This window comes from Hakea prostrata, chromosome 2 (assembly GCF_041222555.1).
Source record: "Hakea prostrata isolate BN-2017 chromosome 2, UWA_Hpros_2, whole genome shotgun sequence".
In the NCBI taxonomy this organism is placed as follows: Eukaryota; Viridiplantae; Streptophyta; class Magnoliopsida; order Proteales; family Proteaceae; genus Hakea; species Hakea prostrata.
In genome coordinates, this window is record NC_142601.1 from 5,305,320 (window position 1) to 5,321,914 (window position 16,595).

Sequence of the window (16,595 nt, forward strand, 5' to 3'; positions counted from 1 at the left end):
TGTATATGTTAACGGCTCGATCTTTATCGTACTTTTCCATCTTTTTAGGTTTCTTGAGCTCATTAATCATGTAAAAGAACATAACCAGCAACCAGTTGGTATAAAGGCTTGGAGTTCAGGGAGAAATTAGAAGAAGATGGTGGAGGATGACTTGCCAAAGGCTTCTAAACTCCTATCTTTCTTTATTCTGTTTTCCTAATGTCTACCCCTCTTTTGGGCCCCTTACCCATCGAATCAAAGGCTTAACTCCTACATAACCCATCCAAAAGCTTTTTCCTTTGGAGCAAGCCTTCTAGGTGACATACTTGCATCGTTTGGATAACTGTTAGAACAGAAGTTCAATGTTTCCGTTTTAGTTGGGGATATTTAGTTATTTTGATTTATTTTCTTGTTTTGTATTTCCTTGGTGTCACTTGAGTCCTTATTAATTGGATGTGGAGGGAGATCCAACACAATGTTGAGGGTCCCAAGGTTACACAAATGGATTGATTTTTATTGTACTACTTCTTTGTCTTGATTTTCTTCTTCCACTTCTCCCTCAACTTCTCTCTCATTGTTGCTTACATGGTATTAGAGCAAGATCTCTAGGGAGTGCTATAACCTTCTAGAGTACCTTATGCTATATTCTTGGAAATATTTTTTGAGACTAATTCTTGTTTGAATATCGAGAACTAGGTCTTCTTTTTCTTCTTTTGTTTGTGGTGACTGTTCATGGAGTGTTAGATGCATTCAAGAACAAATAAATCAAGTTTTTGGTTCATTTTTAGGGAAAAAGGTAGAGATTGATGGTTTTGGGGTTTGAGATTGAGTTTCAGGAAGATGGTCGTGAAGTCAATTTTTATCAATTTTTGTGTTGATTCTTATTGATGATTCTCAATGAGTTGGAACTTGGAAGCTGAAATCAAGGTTGATCCAAACAACCTTTTATTGATTTAAATCGACTTTTCAGGGTTTTGGTGTTGATATCAACTTTTTCAAGGTCCCCTAGTGTATGCTTTTTGCGGATGATATTGTGTTGATTGATGAGACCCAAGTGGGGATTAATACCAAATTAGAATCATGGAGATTAGCTTTGGAATCAAAAGGCTTTAAACTTAGTAGATCGAAGACAGAATATTTAGTTTGTAACTTTAGTCATGATCGGCCAGATGATGAGGTGGTGATACTTGACGATAAAGAGATTCCTCAGAGTGATTGTTTTAGGTACCTAGGTTCAATCATAAATAAAAGAGGTGATTTGGAAGATGAGGTTTCCCAAAGAATTAAAATAGGGTGGATGAAGTGGAGAGGTGCGTCCGGGGTCTTATGTGATCGGCGTATTCCATTAAAGCTTAAAGGAAAATTTTATAGGACTGTTGTTCGACCAGCATGATGTACGGTGCAGATTGTTGGGCTGTTAAAAAGAATCATATAGATAAACTCAGTGTAGCAGAATGAGGATGCTAAGATGGATGAGTGGCAAAACTAGGATGGATAAGATAAGAAACGATCATATTAGAGTTGGGCTGGGAGTTGCTCCCATAAGTGATAAGCTTAGAGAAAGTCGTTTGAGGTGGCACGACCACGTTCAACGGAGACCTATAAATGCTCCTGTACGGAGAAGTGATATAATCCATATTGAAGGAACTAGAAGAGCTAGGGGTAGACCTAAGATAACCTTAGGAGAAGTGGTGAGAAAGGATATGTATAGCTTAGGCCTTGTATCTAGCATGGCCTCGAACAGAACTGATTGGAGGGCAAGAATCCATGTAGCCGACCCCATTTAGTTGGGACAAGGCTTATTGTTGTTGTTGTTGTATCAACTTTTTCAAGGTTTTGATTCTTTCTTCGAATCTTTGCTATGTACCTTGTGTTTGTTGAAATGTCTCCTCTACCAAACATGGTAGGAGAACTCTTGAGATCTCACGGGATTTTTCATTTAGCAAGGTGAGATGATGTGCTTAGCACATAGGGTCTCAAGTCTTGACTCTCAAGTGGTAACTTTGATGATTTGATTATCATTTAAACTCTGTTTTTGAACCATGAACATGTGTAATGCATTAGGCTTGTTTGAATTTTGAAATTTGAGCGTTATTGCATGAATATATAATGTGTACAAATAAGCCATTTTAGGGGTTCACTTTGTAGTCGTTTCCCACTTGGGGTCCAAAATGGAATTTACATGTTTTCCCCCATAAATATGAGGTTACTAGTATGTTCAGAAGCGCTGAAATAGGCTGGACGGCAAGTTTCACCCAAGATGACCCCTAATACTCCTTGAGTTGGGGAAAAGGTCCACCAACTCAGTGAGATCTCGAGCCAACTCTTTTTGGGGGGTTGGGAGATGGGCCTCGAGATTGAGATCTTGGCCTTTCCTACCAAAGGCTGTTATGACTTATGAGTAGGTTTTATCTTTATCATCTAACCGTATCATTGGGAAGCACTCAAAGGAACACCAGCACCCAGCAGGAGAAGAAAGGTTGTCAGGTTGGTATTAATTGGTTGCAAGTTGTGACCAACATTATCTTTGACCAAGACTAAACCTGCTGCTGATTGGTTGAGACTTCTCATGATTTAAACACTTTGGATACTTCAACTTTGGTCTTTGACTCCTAACCTGGGCTAGTTTGGGTCAGGGACTTGTGGTAATCATGACTGTGGGGCTGGTTCTGGCTGAGCTCCTGTGCCTGGTAGAACCCCTATTTTTGGTACTGCTGGTTCAGGTATTCAGGTTTGGTGAAGATATGTCACTGTTGTGGCAACAAAATAAATAATCTCACAGTTTATATTAATTGTTTAGAAACTGTAACCCCACAGCCTATCCTTGCATTTTAAAGCTGGTGACGAGGGAAAGGAAAACCCTTAGAAATGTTCATCAGAGCTACAAATAAGTCTGATAGAGATATCCTCAGCCATTCAACTGTCCAAATGGTGTATTGTCTGGTTTCAAGGGTTACAGACATTCTCAGCCCTTTTCCTTCTTTCTTTTTTTCCCCTTTTTTCTCCCCCCCCCCCTCTTCTGCAATAGGGATGTGTTCAGATAGGATAACAGATCTCAGTTTTTGGTTAAAGCTTTCTCCAGCCTTCCTGGGGGACATATGAAGGGTGTTTGTAGTTTAACAGAACAATTCCTATTCAATTGTTAAGCTCTTGACCCTTTAGGATGTTGTTAAAATTGTTAGGAACATTCCTGACCTCAAAGATTACTACCCATGGCAAAACTTCTTGTTCTTTTCCAACAATTGGTTGGATACATATGGTTTCTGCTTTTTATTTTACATGCATCTTTCATAAGAAAATCAATAATTGCAAAGGTATCTTATAAAAATATAGCATGAAAAAGTTAACACTATTTAGAAGCTCAGGTGAATCATCATTGCCACTGGCAGATCATGTCTAAAAGAAATTATTAACGGTATCCTTACAACTCTTTCCAAATGGACCAGTGACTCAATTAGGGACTTGGGTTGATGGTCAATTTCTCAAAGGAGCCAACATATACTTCAAAAAACCTGTATTTTCTGGTTAAATCTTTCCTTGGAGAGACTAGCATCCCTCTTACATAATGAAAAGTTTGAAGCATCAGCATCCTCTTGTCTAAAACTCCTTTATTGTCTCTAACTTGTATTATGGTCCGTTTGTTTTGCACAGGACATCCGAATCGTTCTCACCAATCTGCTTGCCAAGATATAATCCAATGGCCTTTCTTTATGCCTATGTCCATTACCTTGACGTGAGTAATATTTGCATTCATTTTATATTTCATATGAACACTTTTAAGGATCTTGGTCAAATAGTTGTGTTCTAATCTGAGGAGGCCACTGATCATTGAATACATGCTATTTATTTATTTATTTTTGCATGTGAAGCCTTTGTTTGCCTTCCATTTTCCCCCCTTTCCACCTTTTTGCGCTAATTTTATAATTGACCATGCCATTATGCAAGGTTTTATATGAGTGTATAATCTTTTGGCAGGTAGAGACATACTTGGTGTTGCTTACAACTAATTCTGATTCCTTCTTTCATCTTAAAGACTGCAGGTAATTGTATCTGTGGTTTAATATCATTAATATTAATGACTTAGGCAGATAGTCCGTGAGGTCAAGTGTATGCCTTTTAGGCACAGTAGAAAGAGGGTTTTCTTCCTCTTCATATTTCCTTTAAGGTATTCTCAGTACATGGTGCATTTGACCATTACTTTGGACATGAGGGCAAACATTTTTTTTTGGGGGGAGGTGGGGGGATTGGTTATTACTGGGGAAGCAACAGTCTGAGATCATTGAGTTGTTCTGGTTGAAGTGTGTTTATATTCTTCATTTTGAAACAACTTGTTATGGCACTTCCTGGGTTGTCCAAAACTCATGTTTTATTGGTTTGGATATTCGTCTTAGATCTTCTGGATGGAGCTGCATCATTTTACTTCGCGACTTGTTTTCTCACCTATTGGCTTATGCCTATGTTATTAGCATTGCGTGTTTTTGTTCTGTTACGAGTTGAAGTAAATTTATTTTTAGGTTGGTTAGATTGTAGAACACATATGAGTGTACAACATTCAATTAATATGTTAAAATGAAGCACAAAATTAGGTCCATGCAACCTTTTACATAAAATTTATCCTTTGATAGAGAAGCAAGTCAAATGTGCGATTTGTTTGTGTTGCAAATTTTACATTATCTGAAATTTCATCTATTCATTTTTTTTCTTGGTGTCTAAAAGAGAGAAATTTGCAGGGTTCGGGTTGAGGTGGTCCTCTTAAAGTCAAATGTTCTCAGTGAAGTGGAGAAGTCCATGCTAGATGGTGGTCTGCGAGTTGAAGACCTTCCTGTTGATTCTTCTCGCTTGGGGTCTTTGTCTCCTCATTTGGGGCAAGACAGACAATCAACTGAATCACAGGAGAGATTCAAAGAAGCTCATCTTGGAATTGGTGGTCCTGCTGGACTTTGGCATTTCATTTATCGAAGCATTTTCCTGGATCAATATGTATCTTCAGAGTTCGCATCACCAATTAACAGTTCCAGCCAACAGAAAAGGTGATACTACTGGACCTTGTATTCACCTTGTGAGGATTGAACTTCCAAACTATATATATATATATATATATATATATATATATATATATATATATATATATATATATATATATATATATATATATTTTTTGGGTGGGGTGTATGTGTGTTATTGTTCAGGGGTGAGTTTGAGGTGGGTAATGGGTTAGAAAACATTTTTATGCTATAGTTTGATTTATTAGTTGTGGCTAAATTGTGTTGCAGATTGTATAGAGCCTACCAAAAGCTTTATGCTTCCATGCATGATGAAGGAACTGGACCCCATAAAACGCAGTTCAGAAGAGATGAAAATTATGGTATTTTTTCTTTTCTTCTCCTTTTTCTTTTGAGCAAATTGCACTGGCACTCCAAAATGGAGCCTTTAAAGCATTGACACCCTACTTTATATTTGAAAAACACAGACGTCCCAATTCATTAAACACATTAGTCCATTATGTTAGTAAAACAGTTAACCCACTGTTTATTTTTTTTTAATTCAAAAAATGCCCTTACCAAAATATGAGGAGGAAAAAATCCAACAACAATGTCTTTCATCAAATAACCTTCGTAGGCGGAAGAATGTTTTTTTTTTCTTGGGTAAATGAAAATAAGATTTCTTGGAAGGGTAAAATAGTCTTTGCGATAATATAACGAACCATTCTAATAGAGTAGGACCTATGTGTTTTTCAAACATAAAGTGGGGTGTCAGTGCTTTAAAGCCTCCATTTTGGGGTGATAGTGCAATTTGCTCTTTTCTTTTTGATAGGTAACTATAATATGCGTTCATATCTTGATAAACATTCTTAGATTCTGATGAAACGTTTTTATCCAGACTTTAATAAGCAGAATCAAATTTTGTAAAAGTTATTGGCTTCTTATAACCGTGTAGTTTAGGATTATCTAACTTTAGGCACATTGGCCCAAAAAGGGGAACTCTATTAAGGAGATAGGTTGAGGTGAGAGTGCTCAGCACTAGGGTTAGGCCATATTTGCAGATGGTTGGGGGCTGGGGGGGGGAGAATGTGAGAGTGAGAGATATTGATTTAATCAATGTTTTAAATTTTGCAAAACCGAAACGAAATATGGGTCGAAGTGGAAAAGTATAGATTTCGGGAGAAATTTTCTAAATTTCACCGTGACAATCCTTACCCTTATGACGGTTTCTTTAAAATGGGTAGGCTGTTTTATGAGGATGATGCCGCCATGGCGCAACTACTATTAGGTTATTCATAGGTGTGATGCATATTGTAGATTTGTAATTTGTAATTCATTCATATACTGTTATGTTATACATTTATACTATGTTAACTGTGTACTACTGACTTCTACACTTGTATTTGACTACTTGTATATTGAATTTTAGCTGTTGTCTTTTTTGTTGCATTTTAATAAAGATCTTAGTCTTCTCTTGCATCATTTCCATATTTACATTGGTTATACCCAAGATCTAGGTTCAGTGACAATTTCATACAATACATAACAAAGTACAATTAAGTGGACATGAAATAAAACAAATTCAAGTATTTAATTATCAAGAATGAAAAAGAAAGGATTACAATAGTTCAAAACTTCTCTTCAAAAACTAAACACCAGAGTTCCAAGAAAAGAAAGAATGTCTAAAGTCTGTAGTGGAAAATAATCTAAGGAAACTCTAAGGAAATGTAACTCCATAAGAGTAGTCCTGACACAAACAGGAAGCGTCATGTGCTTCCACTTCCTCTCCAATTACGTTGTCCTTATAGCCACTTGACAAAGGATCCTCAACGAATGCGGGGTCCTCATAATTTGTATGAAGTCTATAGAAAGAAGCAAAATAAAGGAATGAGTTCATAGAACTCAATGAGGTAACTAACATTCACATCATATATTCATCCAATTCCCATGTCATAATTCATAAGAGAATCATGTATCTGATAATATAAATAAACATATGCATGGTGATAGTATGAGGTTCCTAACTCTATAATGTAGTCTCTAAGGTAGACATGCATTAAGTGTAAACACCAATCTCCTTTGGGGGGTCTCAATCACTCTCCCTCAACAAGAAGCGTCTATTGGGTTCTCCACGATTGTTGGGTAAAGTCTTGTCGAACCGTGGTTGGGGTTTAGGTCACCACTGATGAGCACATTTATGTGTGAAATCTTAGGGCATAAAACATGCATTTTACACACTTAAAGTGGAGCTACCTTGGGTTTTATGTTGTTTTTGCAGATTTTAGGACTTTTTCAAGATTTAAGCAAATATTTAGAGTTTTGGGTATGAAACATTCAATTTAACACATCAATAGGTTTGTTCAAATTCTCAAGTGCGAAAATGGGCCTGACTTGGAGCATGATGGGCTAGAGATGTGATTATGGGCCAACTCCAAAGTATTTTAGAGATAAAGAAACAAATTTTTATCTACGGTTGAGATTAGAAATTATCAATCAAATCTACAGAGATATTATTAACAGAGTCCTAATGGAGAAAAAGAGTCCTTGCATACTTCAATATCTTATTTCCTATTTGGGACTTGGTCAAAGAAAGAAAAAGAGGAAAAAAAATTATATTCAGAGAAGGAAGAGGCAAAAATCCCGTTTTTGAATGTCTCTGTCCAATTTCGATCAAGCCCTTCATCGAACGGTCATCCGATGTCCAATCGAGTTGATTTTTGGAGGAGAACTTCACGACTTCTTAAACCTCAAATCCAATGGTGGAATTGTGTATTTGATATCTCTAAGTCAGTCTGATTAGTATGCCAAAACCCTAATTGGTTGAGTTAGATAGGAACTCTGAGTTTGATTCAAACTCTATCGAGATTCATATCCCATGTAAACTTTATAAAAGGAAAGCATACTCCATCAAGGGAGAACGTTTTTAGAGCTTAGTAGAAGCATTCTTTCTTTTCTCTTTAGTTTATTTAGGCTTTCTCTAGTTTTCCTTGATTACTTTTGTGAGATTCTAATTTTTAGATTGAATGTTTAGGTTTAATTTTTGTATGTAATGAAACTTCAAGTTCAAGTTCAAGTTTCAAGTTTGAGGATTTGTTTTTCTCTGGGTCTAGCAATTGTAGATCTAGATCATTCTAGATCTAGATCTGGTTGTTAGGGTTGGTTGAGATTCGAATTGTTTGTTCAATTCTTTTTTATTATTTGGAGTTCAAAGATGCAAGTAAGTAACATTCTTCAATAATCTTCTCTTCCCCCTCCATTCCCACTTCTATCTACCCCTCCATATTCTTAATTTAGGATTTACTTTCAGCAATTACTTTCAGCATTTATTTATTGTTCTTCCTTCACCTGGGTCCTTGATCAAAGATGCCTACAGTCGTGCCTCTCTTTGGTTAAGGTTTCATATTTATTTTTATTGCTCTGTTATTTACTTTCAGCATTTATTTATTGTTTTCCCTTCCCCTGGGTCCTTGATCAAAGATGCCTACAGTCGTGCCTCTCTTTGGTTAATGTTTTCTTTTTTCTTTTATTTATCTGTTATTTACTTTCAACAATTTATTGTTCTCCCTTCCCTTGGGTCCTTGATCAAAGATGCCTACAATCGTGCCTCTCTTTGGTTAAGGTTTCTCTTTCCTTTTATTGCTTTGATTATTTCTTTTCTGCAATTTTTGTTCTTCTAATATCCTTTCCCCTGATCGGTGGACTGTAAGCTACGGCAAATGGTCCACGGTCAAAGTCATTATAATTATACTCCCCTTCCCTAGATCCATAGCTGACACTCGGATCAGATTCCTTTTATTTTTATTTATTTATTGTTCGCATTTTTTTCTGCCTTTTATTAATTATGTGTTGGTTATGTTTGCTTTATTTTTCGTCTTAATTCAATTGAATTAGATGTATGGATTAGGACCGCTCATTTAATCTAATCAATTAGTTAAAATCTTTGAATTATTGCACTTTCATATTACCATTAAGAGATTGAATTCTAAGTGGCATATCTGCTTGAGATTTTCCCCTTAGCTACACGATACCGTGCGCTTGCGGTTATTTTTATTTCACAAACAACTTTTTTTATGCTGAAAGTAAATCATAAATTAAGAATATGAAGGGGTAGATAGAAGTTGGAATGGAGGGGGGAGAGAAGACTATTGAAGAAGGTTACTTACATCTTTATACTTCAAATAATAAAAAAGAATTGAACAAACGATTTGAATCTCAACCAACCCTAATAACTAGATTTGCAATTGCTAGACCCAGAGAAAAATGAATTCTCAAACTTGAAACTTGAACTTGAAATTGCATTGCATAGAAAAATCAAACCTAAACATTCATTCTAGAAATTAAAATCTCATGAAAGCAATCAAAGAAAACTAAAGAAATCCTAAAATAAATTGAAGAGAAAAGAAAATGTGCTCTGCCTAAGCTCTAAAACACGTTCTCCTTTTATAGAGTTTACATGGGATATGAATCTTGACAGAATTTGAATCAAACTCAGAGATCCTATATGACTTAACCAATTAGGGTTTTGGTGAACTAATCGGACTGGTTTAGATAGATCAAATGCACAATTCCATTGTTGGATTTGAGGATCAAGAAGTCGTGAAGCTCTCCTCCGAAAATCAGCTCAATCGGACACCGGATGACCGTTCGATGAAGGGCTTGATCGAAATTGGTCAGAGACATTCAAAAACGGGATTTTTCCCTCTTCCTTCTCTGAATATAATTCTTTTTCCTCTTTTTCTTTCTTTGATCAAATCCCAAATAGGAAATAAGATATTGAAGTATGCAAGGACTCTTTTCTCCATTAGGACTCTCTCTATAATATCTCTGTAGATTTGATTGATAATTTATAATCTCAGCCGTAGATCAAAATTTGCTTATTTATCTCTAAAATATTTTGGAGTTGGCCCATAATGACATCTCTAGCCCATCATGCTCCAAATCAGACCCATTTTCGCATTTGAGAATTTGAACGGACCTCTTGACATGTAAAATTGCTTGATTTATACCCAATACTCCAAATATTTGTTTAAATCTTGAAAAGTCTTAAACTGTGCAAAAACAACATAAAACCCATGGTAGCTCCACTCTAAGTGTGTAAAATCATGATTTATGCCCTAAGATTTCACACATTTATGTGCTCATCAGATTCCCCAACACTTAGACTAAGCTTGTCCTCGAGCAAGAATAAAAGGAAAAAATACAAATGCAGGGAAAAAACTAATGCAACAAAATAAAACCCTAACTCACTTTCGTAGGAATCACGGTTACACTTAGCATGTGCAACAAGCCATTAAACCACTAGGTTACCCCTAGAGGACGAGTTTTGTCTCGTGGATGTTTGTAGAGAATATACATCCAAAATTCCAATTCAGCTTAAAATAAAACATTGCAAATTTCAACTCTTAACAATTGGTAAGTACTCATACAGTATCAATAGCTATGACAATTTTTCTCACCAATGATTTAACATCCCCCACACTTGAACTTTATTATCCCATATTGATTCTTGAGACTAAGCATATATCTCAATCAAAGACTCACCTTATATCTTTCAAGTACACCTCTCCTTTAAGCAAAACCACTCATAAAGTAAGGGGACCAAGGACTAAGGTTTTGAAGTATTTTTGACCAAACAATTTTACCAAGGCATTGATGACACTTGTATTTATCTCTCTTTTCTTTTGAGTAGTGAACTTTACTTTACTCCACTACGATTGGCTTGAATGACATGGTGGAGCAAACACCAGAAACCCAAGTTACTTTGTAGCTTTGCTTTGCATATGCAGATATGCCCACATAGATAGTGATGCGAGAGTTCTTTTCAATAATCTCATTCCTAAGAGTTTTGATCAAGTCACCTTGATTCCTGAGTTGAAGTGCCCTGTCTAGTTCCAAGGAATTCAACCTTTACTTTCTACTCTTTTTTTTGAAACTTTTGTTATGCCATACAAAAAATTGATCTCAACTCCTAGGCAAAGAAACAAGGACCCACAAAACCTATAGATGGTCCAACGCCTTAAGTTAAGGGCCTTTTATTTTTCTAAGGAAAATCCCATCTCAACATACATACAAGTTACCTTCCTCTCAACAGGGTTTTTATGTGTTGACGATGGGTACAAAAATCACTCTCATTTCACACATGATAACAATTGAAATGGTATGTACATTAACCAAAAGCCAAAGTTAAAATTTATAAAGAAGGTTTCCCAAACCCCCAACACTTAATTAATGCAATTTCCTAAATGCATGCATGAAAAGATAAACAAGGAAGACAAATGAGGGGTATACCTTTCAGTCAAGATGTGCTTATCATGGGATGCTTTAGTCTTATCTTCAATATCAATGTATGATGGGGAAGACACTCTAAATATGAAAAACCATGAATAGAAAAGTCATCTCTAAAGACTTCAAGAAAAACCTTTACCATGTAATAGAAAATTTTCATAATCCGTTGAGGCTCCCTAGAAGGTTTAGCATCCTTCATAAGATGAATATGATGTTGTACAATGGAAGGGCTTAGACCTTTGACGTTAGTGATAAACCAACCCAATGCTTCTCTATTATCATTCTTTTGCTTTGTCAAAAGTTAAATTAGAGACAACAATGACAGGAAGAGAATTATCTTGTCCCAATAAAGCATACTTCAAATTAGAAGGCAACTCTTTCAATTCTAGCTTAGGGGGTTCAATTATTGAGGGCTTGGGAATGGAGATGGAGATGGATAGGGATTTAATAGGCTCCGAAGGTGTATGAAAATTTAAGACTTCAGAAAATAAAGTTTCACTATCATCATCCAACATATCCATACATTCTTGAATTCATAATCAAAATCAATCTCAAAGTTGGTAATCAAATCATTAGAAAAATCCAAAGATTCCTTAAGCATATTGATCTCTTCTTCTATTTGTGGTTGTTTCCCTATCTTGAACATATTAAACTCCACAGTTCGATTTCCAAAAGACAACCGTAAGAGGCCATTTCGACAATTGATTAATGCATTACTAGTAGCCAAAAATAGTCTTCCTAGAATTATTGGGATTTCATCCTTGATTGAAAAAGATTTAGTATCTAGCACAATGAAATCAACTGGAAAAATAAATTCTCCCACCTTCAGTAAAACATCTTCAACCATCCCTTTAGGAATGTTAATTGACCTATCTGCCAACAGAAGAGTAGTTCTAGTTGCTTTCAATTCTCCCAATCCTAATTGCTTATAAACATGGTAAGGCAAAAGATTCACACTTGCACCAAGATCAAGTAAAGCATGTTCAATGTGTATATTGCCTATGACACAAGAAATGATAGGGCTCCGTGGATCCTTATACTTGGCTGCTACAGGTTGAGTAATTATGGAACTGATGTTACCTGCTAATAATGCCTTTTTAGGAACACTAGTGATTATTTTATGAGTGCATAAATCTTTCAACACTTTCGCATAGGAGGGGATCTGGGATATGACATCTAAAAGAGGGATATTCACATCTACCTTTTTGAAGACATAAAAAATTTTCTCCATAGTTGCAGTCTTTTTCTTATTAACTAGACAGCTTGGGATAAGGGGTCTTACGAACATGAGGACTCTCATTTGAAATTTTCTCTTTTCTCATACTTCCAGATAGTGGTTCAGCAAACTTAGGTACCGCTATAGCAATTGGCTTATCCTCAACTTCTATGGGTTTCTGAGACAAACCCTCATTAGGAGATACTTGAACATTCTCCGCATCACGATGATCAGTAATTTTGCTCTGGTCAGTAATAGGAGATTCATTTGTTAAATACCATTTTCCACTTCTCAATGCATACATAGAAGTAATTGGCTCTAAAGAAGAAGAAGTGGTTTAAACTTGGTTGACTTGATTTGGTGGTCTTTGTTGAATCTGAGTCATAGGATTTAACTCAGGTTGGCTAGGCATTTTACATTTTTCTCGCTCAGACAAAGCATTTGCAAGAGTAGAAATTTGTTTTTTCATATTATGCATAGAAGTAATGAAGGTGCTGGAAAGTACTTCCATATTCTTCTCTAAGGTAGAAAGACGAGAAAACTCCGGATTATTACCTCTATTGAAACCAGATGGTGATTGATTTTGTGCAATATGAGGCATACGAGGCACAATAGGTGGATTGACAGGCCTAGCTAAATTGGCATTCTGAAAATTTTGATTATGAGAAAATTGTGCACTTTGTTTTTGAGGGGCACCAAAGTGATTTTGTGTGGAATAATTGCTTAATCCATTTTGGTTTTGCTCTTGAGATTATGAAAAGTTAGGATGATTCTTCCACCCAGGATTGTACTTGTTACTGTACGGGTTTGGAAACATCGCACTTACATTTTCATGTTGGCCTCCAGAAGAGCTAGGGCATTCCTTAATTACATGTGTAGGAGACTGACACCATGCACACATAGCAATAGATTTGTCAATAAAATGTGCTTGACTTGGTGGTGGTGGTGCAGCTTTTACGACCAAAGTTTCTAACGTTTTCAAAAGACTATCTATTTGTGCGTCCTTATGCTTGGCTATCAACAAAATATCCCCTACTGGTCCTTTCAAATTCTTGGGTTTACTCCCATTCTCTAGTTTTATCTGCTAGGTCTAAAAGAAATTCCCAAGCTTCGGAATCATCAGTGAACGATGTAAATCCTATGGGGCACATAGATTCCAAAAGTTGCTTTGTTTGATAATTGATTTCCTCATAAATTATTTGGCATAAATGCCATAATTCTAAACCGTGGTGAGGGCATTCTTGGAGAAGGCTTTGGAACCTCTCCATTACCTTAGCAAATGGCTCATTGGGTTTTTGACGAAATTGAAGAATGTCCTTTCTTATTTTATTCGTCTTGGAAAAAAGAAAGAATTTCTTTAAGAATAGAACAGTAAATGTTCCCATGTGGTAATGCTATCTAGAGGCAGGCTATAAAGCCACTTTTTGGCTTGGTCTTTTAATGCAAATGTTATAAACCGTAGTCTTACGGCATCATCAGTGAGTTGTTGCACTTTCATAAGGACACAAACCTCCTCAAACTCCGTAAGGAACAAATATGCATCTTGATTAGGTAACCCATGATATAACCTCATTCTCTTATAAGAGCCTTTAATTGCATTAGGTGGTTAGTGCATGTGTGTCTGGACTCGTGATTCCACAAATCAAATTGTCCAAAGTGTCTACCTTGACCATGGAAGACCTACCTCCACCTAAGAGTCTTAGAGATAGATTTTATCCAACTCGATCTGTACAACCCTCATGTATACGTTTACCTGAAGTGAGGGGTAATAATTTTGAACTTAAATCTCATTATTTGTCTATGTTACCCCAATTTCATGGGTTTCTTGATCAAGATGCATATTTGTTCCTTAGGGAGTTTGAGGAGGTTTGTGTCCTTATGAAAGTGCAACAACTCACTGATGATGCCGTAAGACTACGGTTTATAACATTTGCATTAAAAGACCAAGTCAAAAAGTGGCTTTATAGCCTGCCTCTAGATAGCATTATCACATGAGAAGAATTCACTATCCTATTCTTAAAGAAATTCTTTCCTTTTTCCAAGATGAATAAAATAAGAAATGATATTCTTCAATTTTGTCAAAAAACCAATGAGTCCTTTGTTAAGGTAATGGAGAGGTTCCAAAGCCTTCTCCAAAAATGCTCTCACCATAGTATAGAATTATGTCATTTATGCCAAATAATTTATGATGGTATCGATTATCAAACAAAGCAACTTTTGGAATTTATGTGCCCCACAGAATTTACATCGTTCATTGATGATTCCGAAGCTTGGGAAATTTTTTAGACCTAACAGATAGAACTAGAAAATGGGAGTCAACCCAAGAATTTGAAAGGACCAGTAGGGGATATTTTGTTGATAGCCAAGCATAAGGACGCACAAATATATAGTCTTTTGAAAAAGTTAGAAACTTTGGTAGTAAAAGCTGCACCACCACCAAGTCAAGCACATTTTATTGACAAATCTATTGTTATGTGTGCATGGTGTCAGTCTCCTACACATGTAATTGAGGAATGCCCTAGCTATTCTAGAGGACAACATGAAAATGTCAGTGCGATGTTTCCAGACTCGTACAATAACACATACAATCCTGGGTGGAAGAATCATCCTAACTTTCCATGGTTTCAAGGGCAAAACCAAAATGGATTAAACAATTATTCCACACAAAATCAATTTGGTGCTCCTCAACAACAAAGTGCATAATTTTCTCATAATCAAAATTTCTAGTTCCCTTATGCCCCAAATTTCGAACCGTTGCTGGCCCATCCCCTTGCCTCGGCCTCTCCCGCCAAATCAATCTCTTTGGTTGGGTAATAATCCGGGTTTCCTTCCGGGGGTCTCCTTCTGCTCGCGTTTGGACTTTCCTTTGCTGCTTGGGCGGAGGTAAAATGCCAAGCCAACCTGAGTTAAATCTTAGGATTCAGATTCAACAACGACCATCAAATTTACCAAATCAAGTCAACTAAGTTGAATCCTCCCCTTCTTCTTTAGCTTCAATTAATTCTGTGTATGCATTGAGAAGTGGGAAAAGGTATTTAACAGGGGAGTCACATATTAATGAAAAGAGCAAGATTAGTGACCACTGTGATAAGGAGAATGTTCAAGTATCTTCTAATAAGGGTTTGTCTGAGGAACCCATAGAAGATGAGGATGAGCCAGTTGTTTTAGCGGATCCTAAGTTTGCTGAACCACTATCAAAAACTATGAGAAAAGAACAAATTTCAAATGAGAGTCCTTATATTCCTAACGCCCCTTATCCCAGCCGTCTAGTTAATAAGAAAAAGATTGCAACTATGGAGAAAATTTTTGACGTCTTTAAAAAGGTAGAAGTGAATATCCCTCTTTTAGATGCTAGATCCCCACCTATGCGAAAGTGTTGAAAGATTTATGCACTCATAAAAGAATCACTAGCGTAGCGAAAAAGGCGTTCTTAGAAGGTAACATCAATTCCATAATTACTCAACCTGTAGCAGCCAAGTATAAGGATCCAGGGAGCCATACCATAGCTTGTGTCATAGGCAATATATACATTGAGCATACTTTACTTGATCTTGGTGCTAATGTGAATCTTTTGCCTTACCATGTTTATAAGCAAATAGGATTGGGAGAATTGAAAGCAACTAAAACTGTTCTTCAGTTGGCGGATAGGTCAATTAAGATTCCTAAAGGGATGGTTGAAGATGTTTCTTGAAGGTGGGAGAATTTATTTTTCTAGTTGATTTTATTATGCTAGATACTAAACCGTTTTCAATCAAGGATGAAATCCCAATAATTCTAGGAAGACCATTTTTGACTACTAATAATGCATTAATCAATTGTCGAAATGGCATCTTAACCGTCTATTGGAAATCGAACTATGGAGTTTAATATGTTCATAATAGGGAAGCAATCACATATAAAAGAAGGGATTAATATGTTTAAGGAATCTTTAGATTTTCCTAATGATGTGATTACCAACTTTGAGATTGATTTTGATTCTGAATTTCAAGAATGTATGGATATGTTGGATGATGATGGTGAAACTTTATTTTCTGAAGTCTTAAATTTTCACACACCTTTGGAGCCTATTAAACCCCTATCCATCTCTATCTCCATTCCCAAACCCTCAATAATTGTAATAGTTGCCTTCTCAT

The 16,595-nt window shown here is 36.2% G+C and overlaps 1 protein-coding gene and 1 non-coding gene across 2 annotated transcripts in view; one reads left to right on the forward strand and one right to left on the reverse strand.

Moving 5' to 3' along the window:
• The window catches only part of LOC149023434 (vacuolar fusion protein MON1 homolog), a 42,486-nt gene that overhangs the window by 13,023 nt on the left and 12,868 nt on the right, over window positions 1-16,595 (forward strand). Inside the window, exons 9-12 of the mRNA XM_089143974.1 lie at window positions 3,631-3,712; window positions 3,955-4,019; window positions 4,710-5,009; window positions 5,253-5,344. Coding sequence (XP_089000100.1) covers window positions 3,631-3,712; window positions 3,955-4,019; window positions 4,710-5,009; window positions 5,253-5,344 — 539 coding nt within the window. The remainder of the gene's footprint in view (window positions 1-3,630; window positions 3,713-3,954; window positions 4,020-4,709; window positions 5,010-5,252; window positions 5,345-16,595) is intronic.
• Window positions 14,512-14,618, reverse strand: LOC149023435 (small nucleolar RNA R71). The gene has a single exon (XR_016171903.1). It is a non-coding gene; the product is annotated as a small nucleolar RNA R71 (small nucleolar RNA).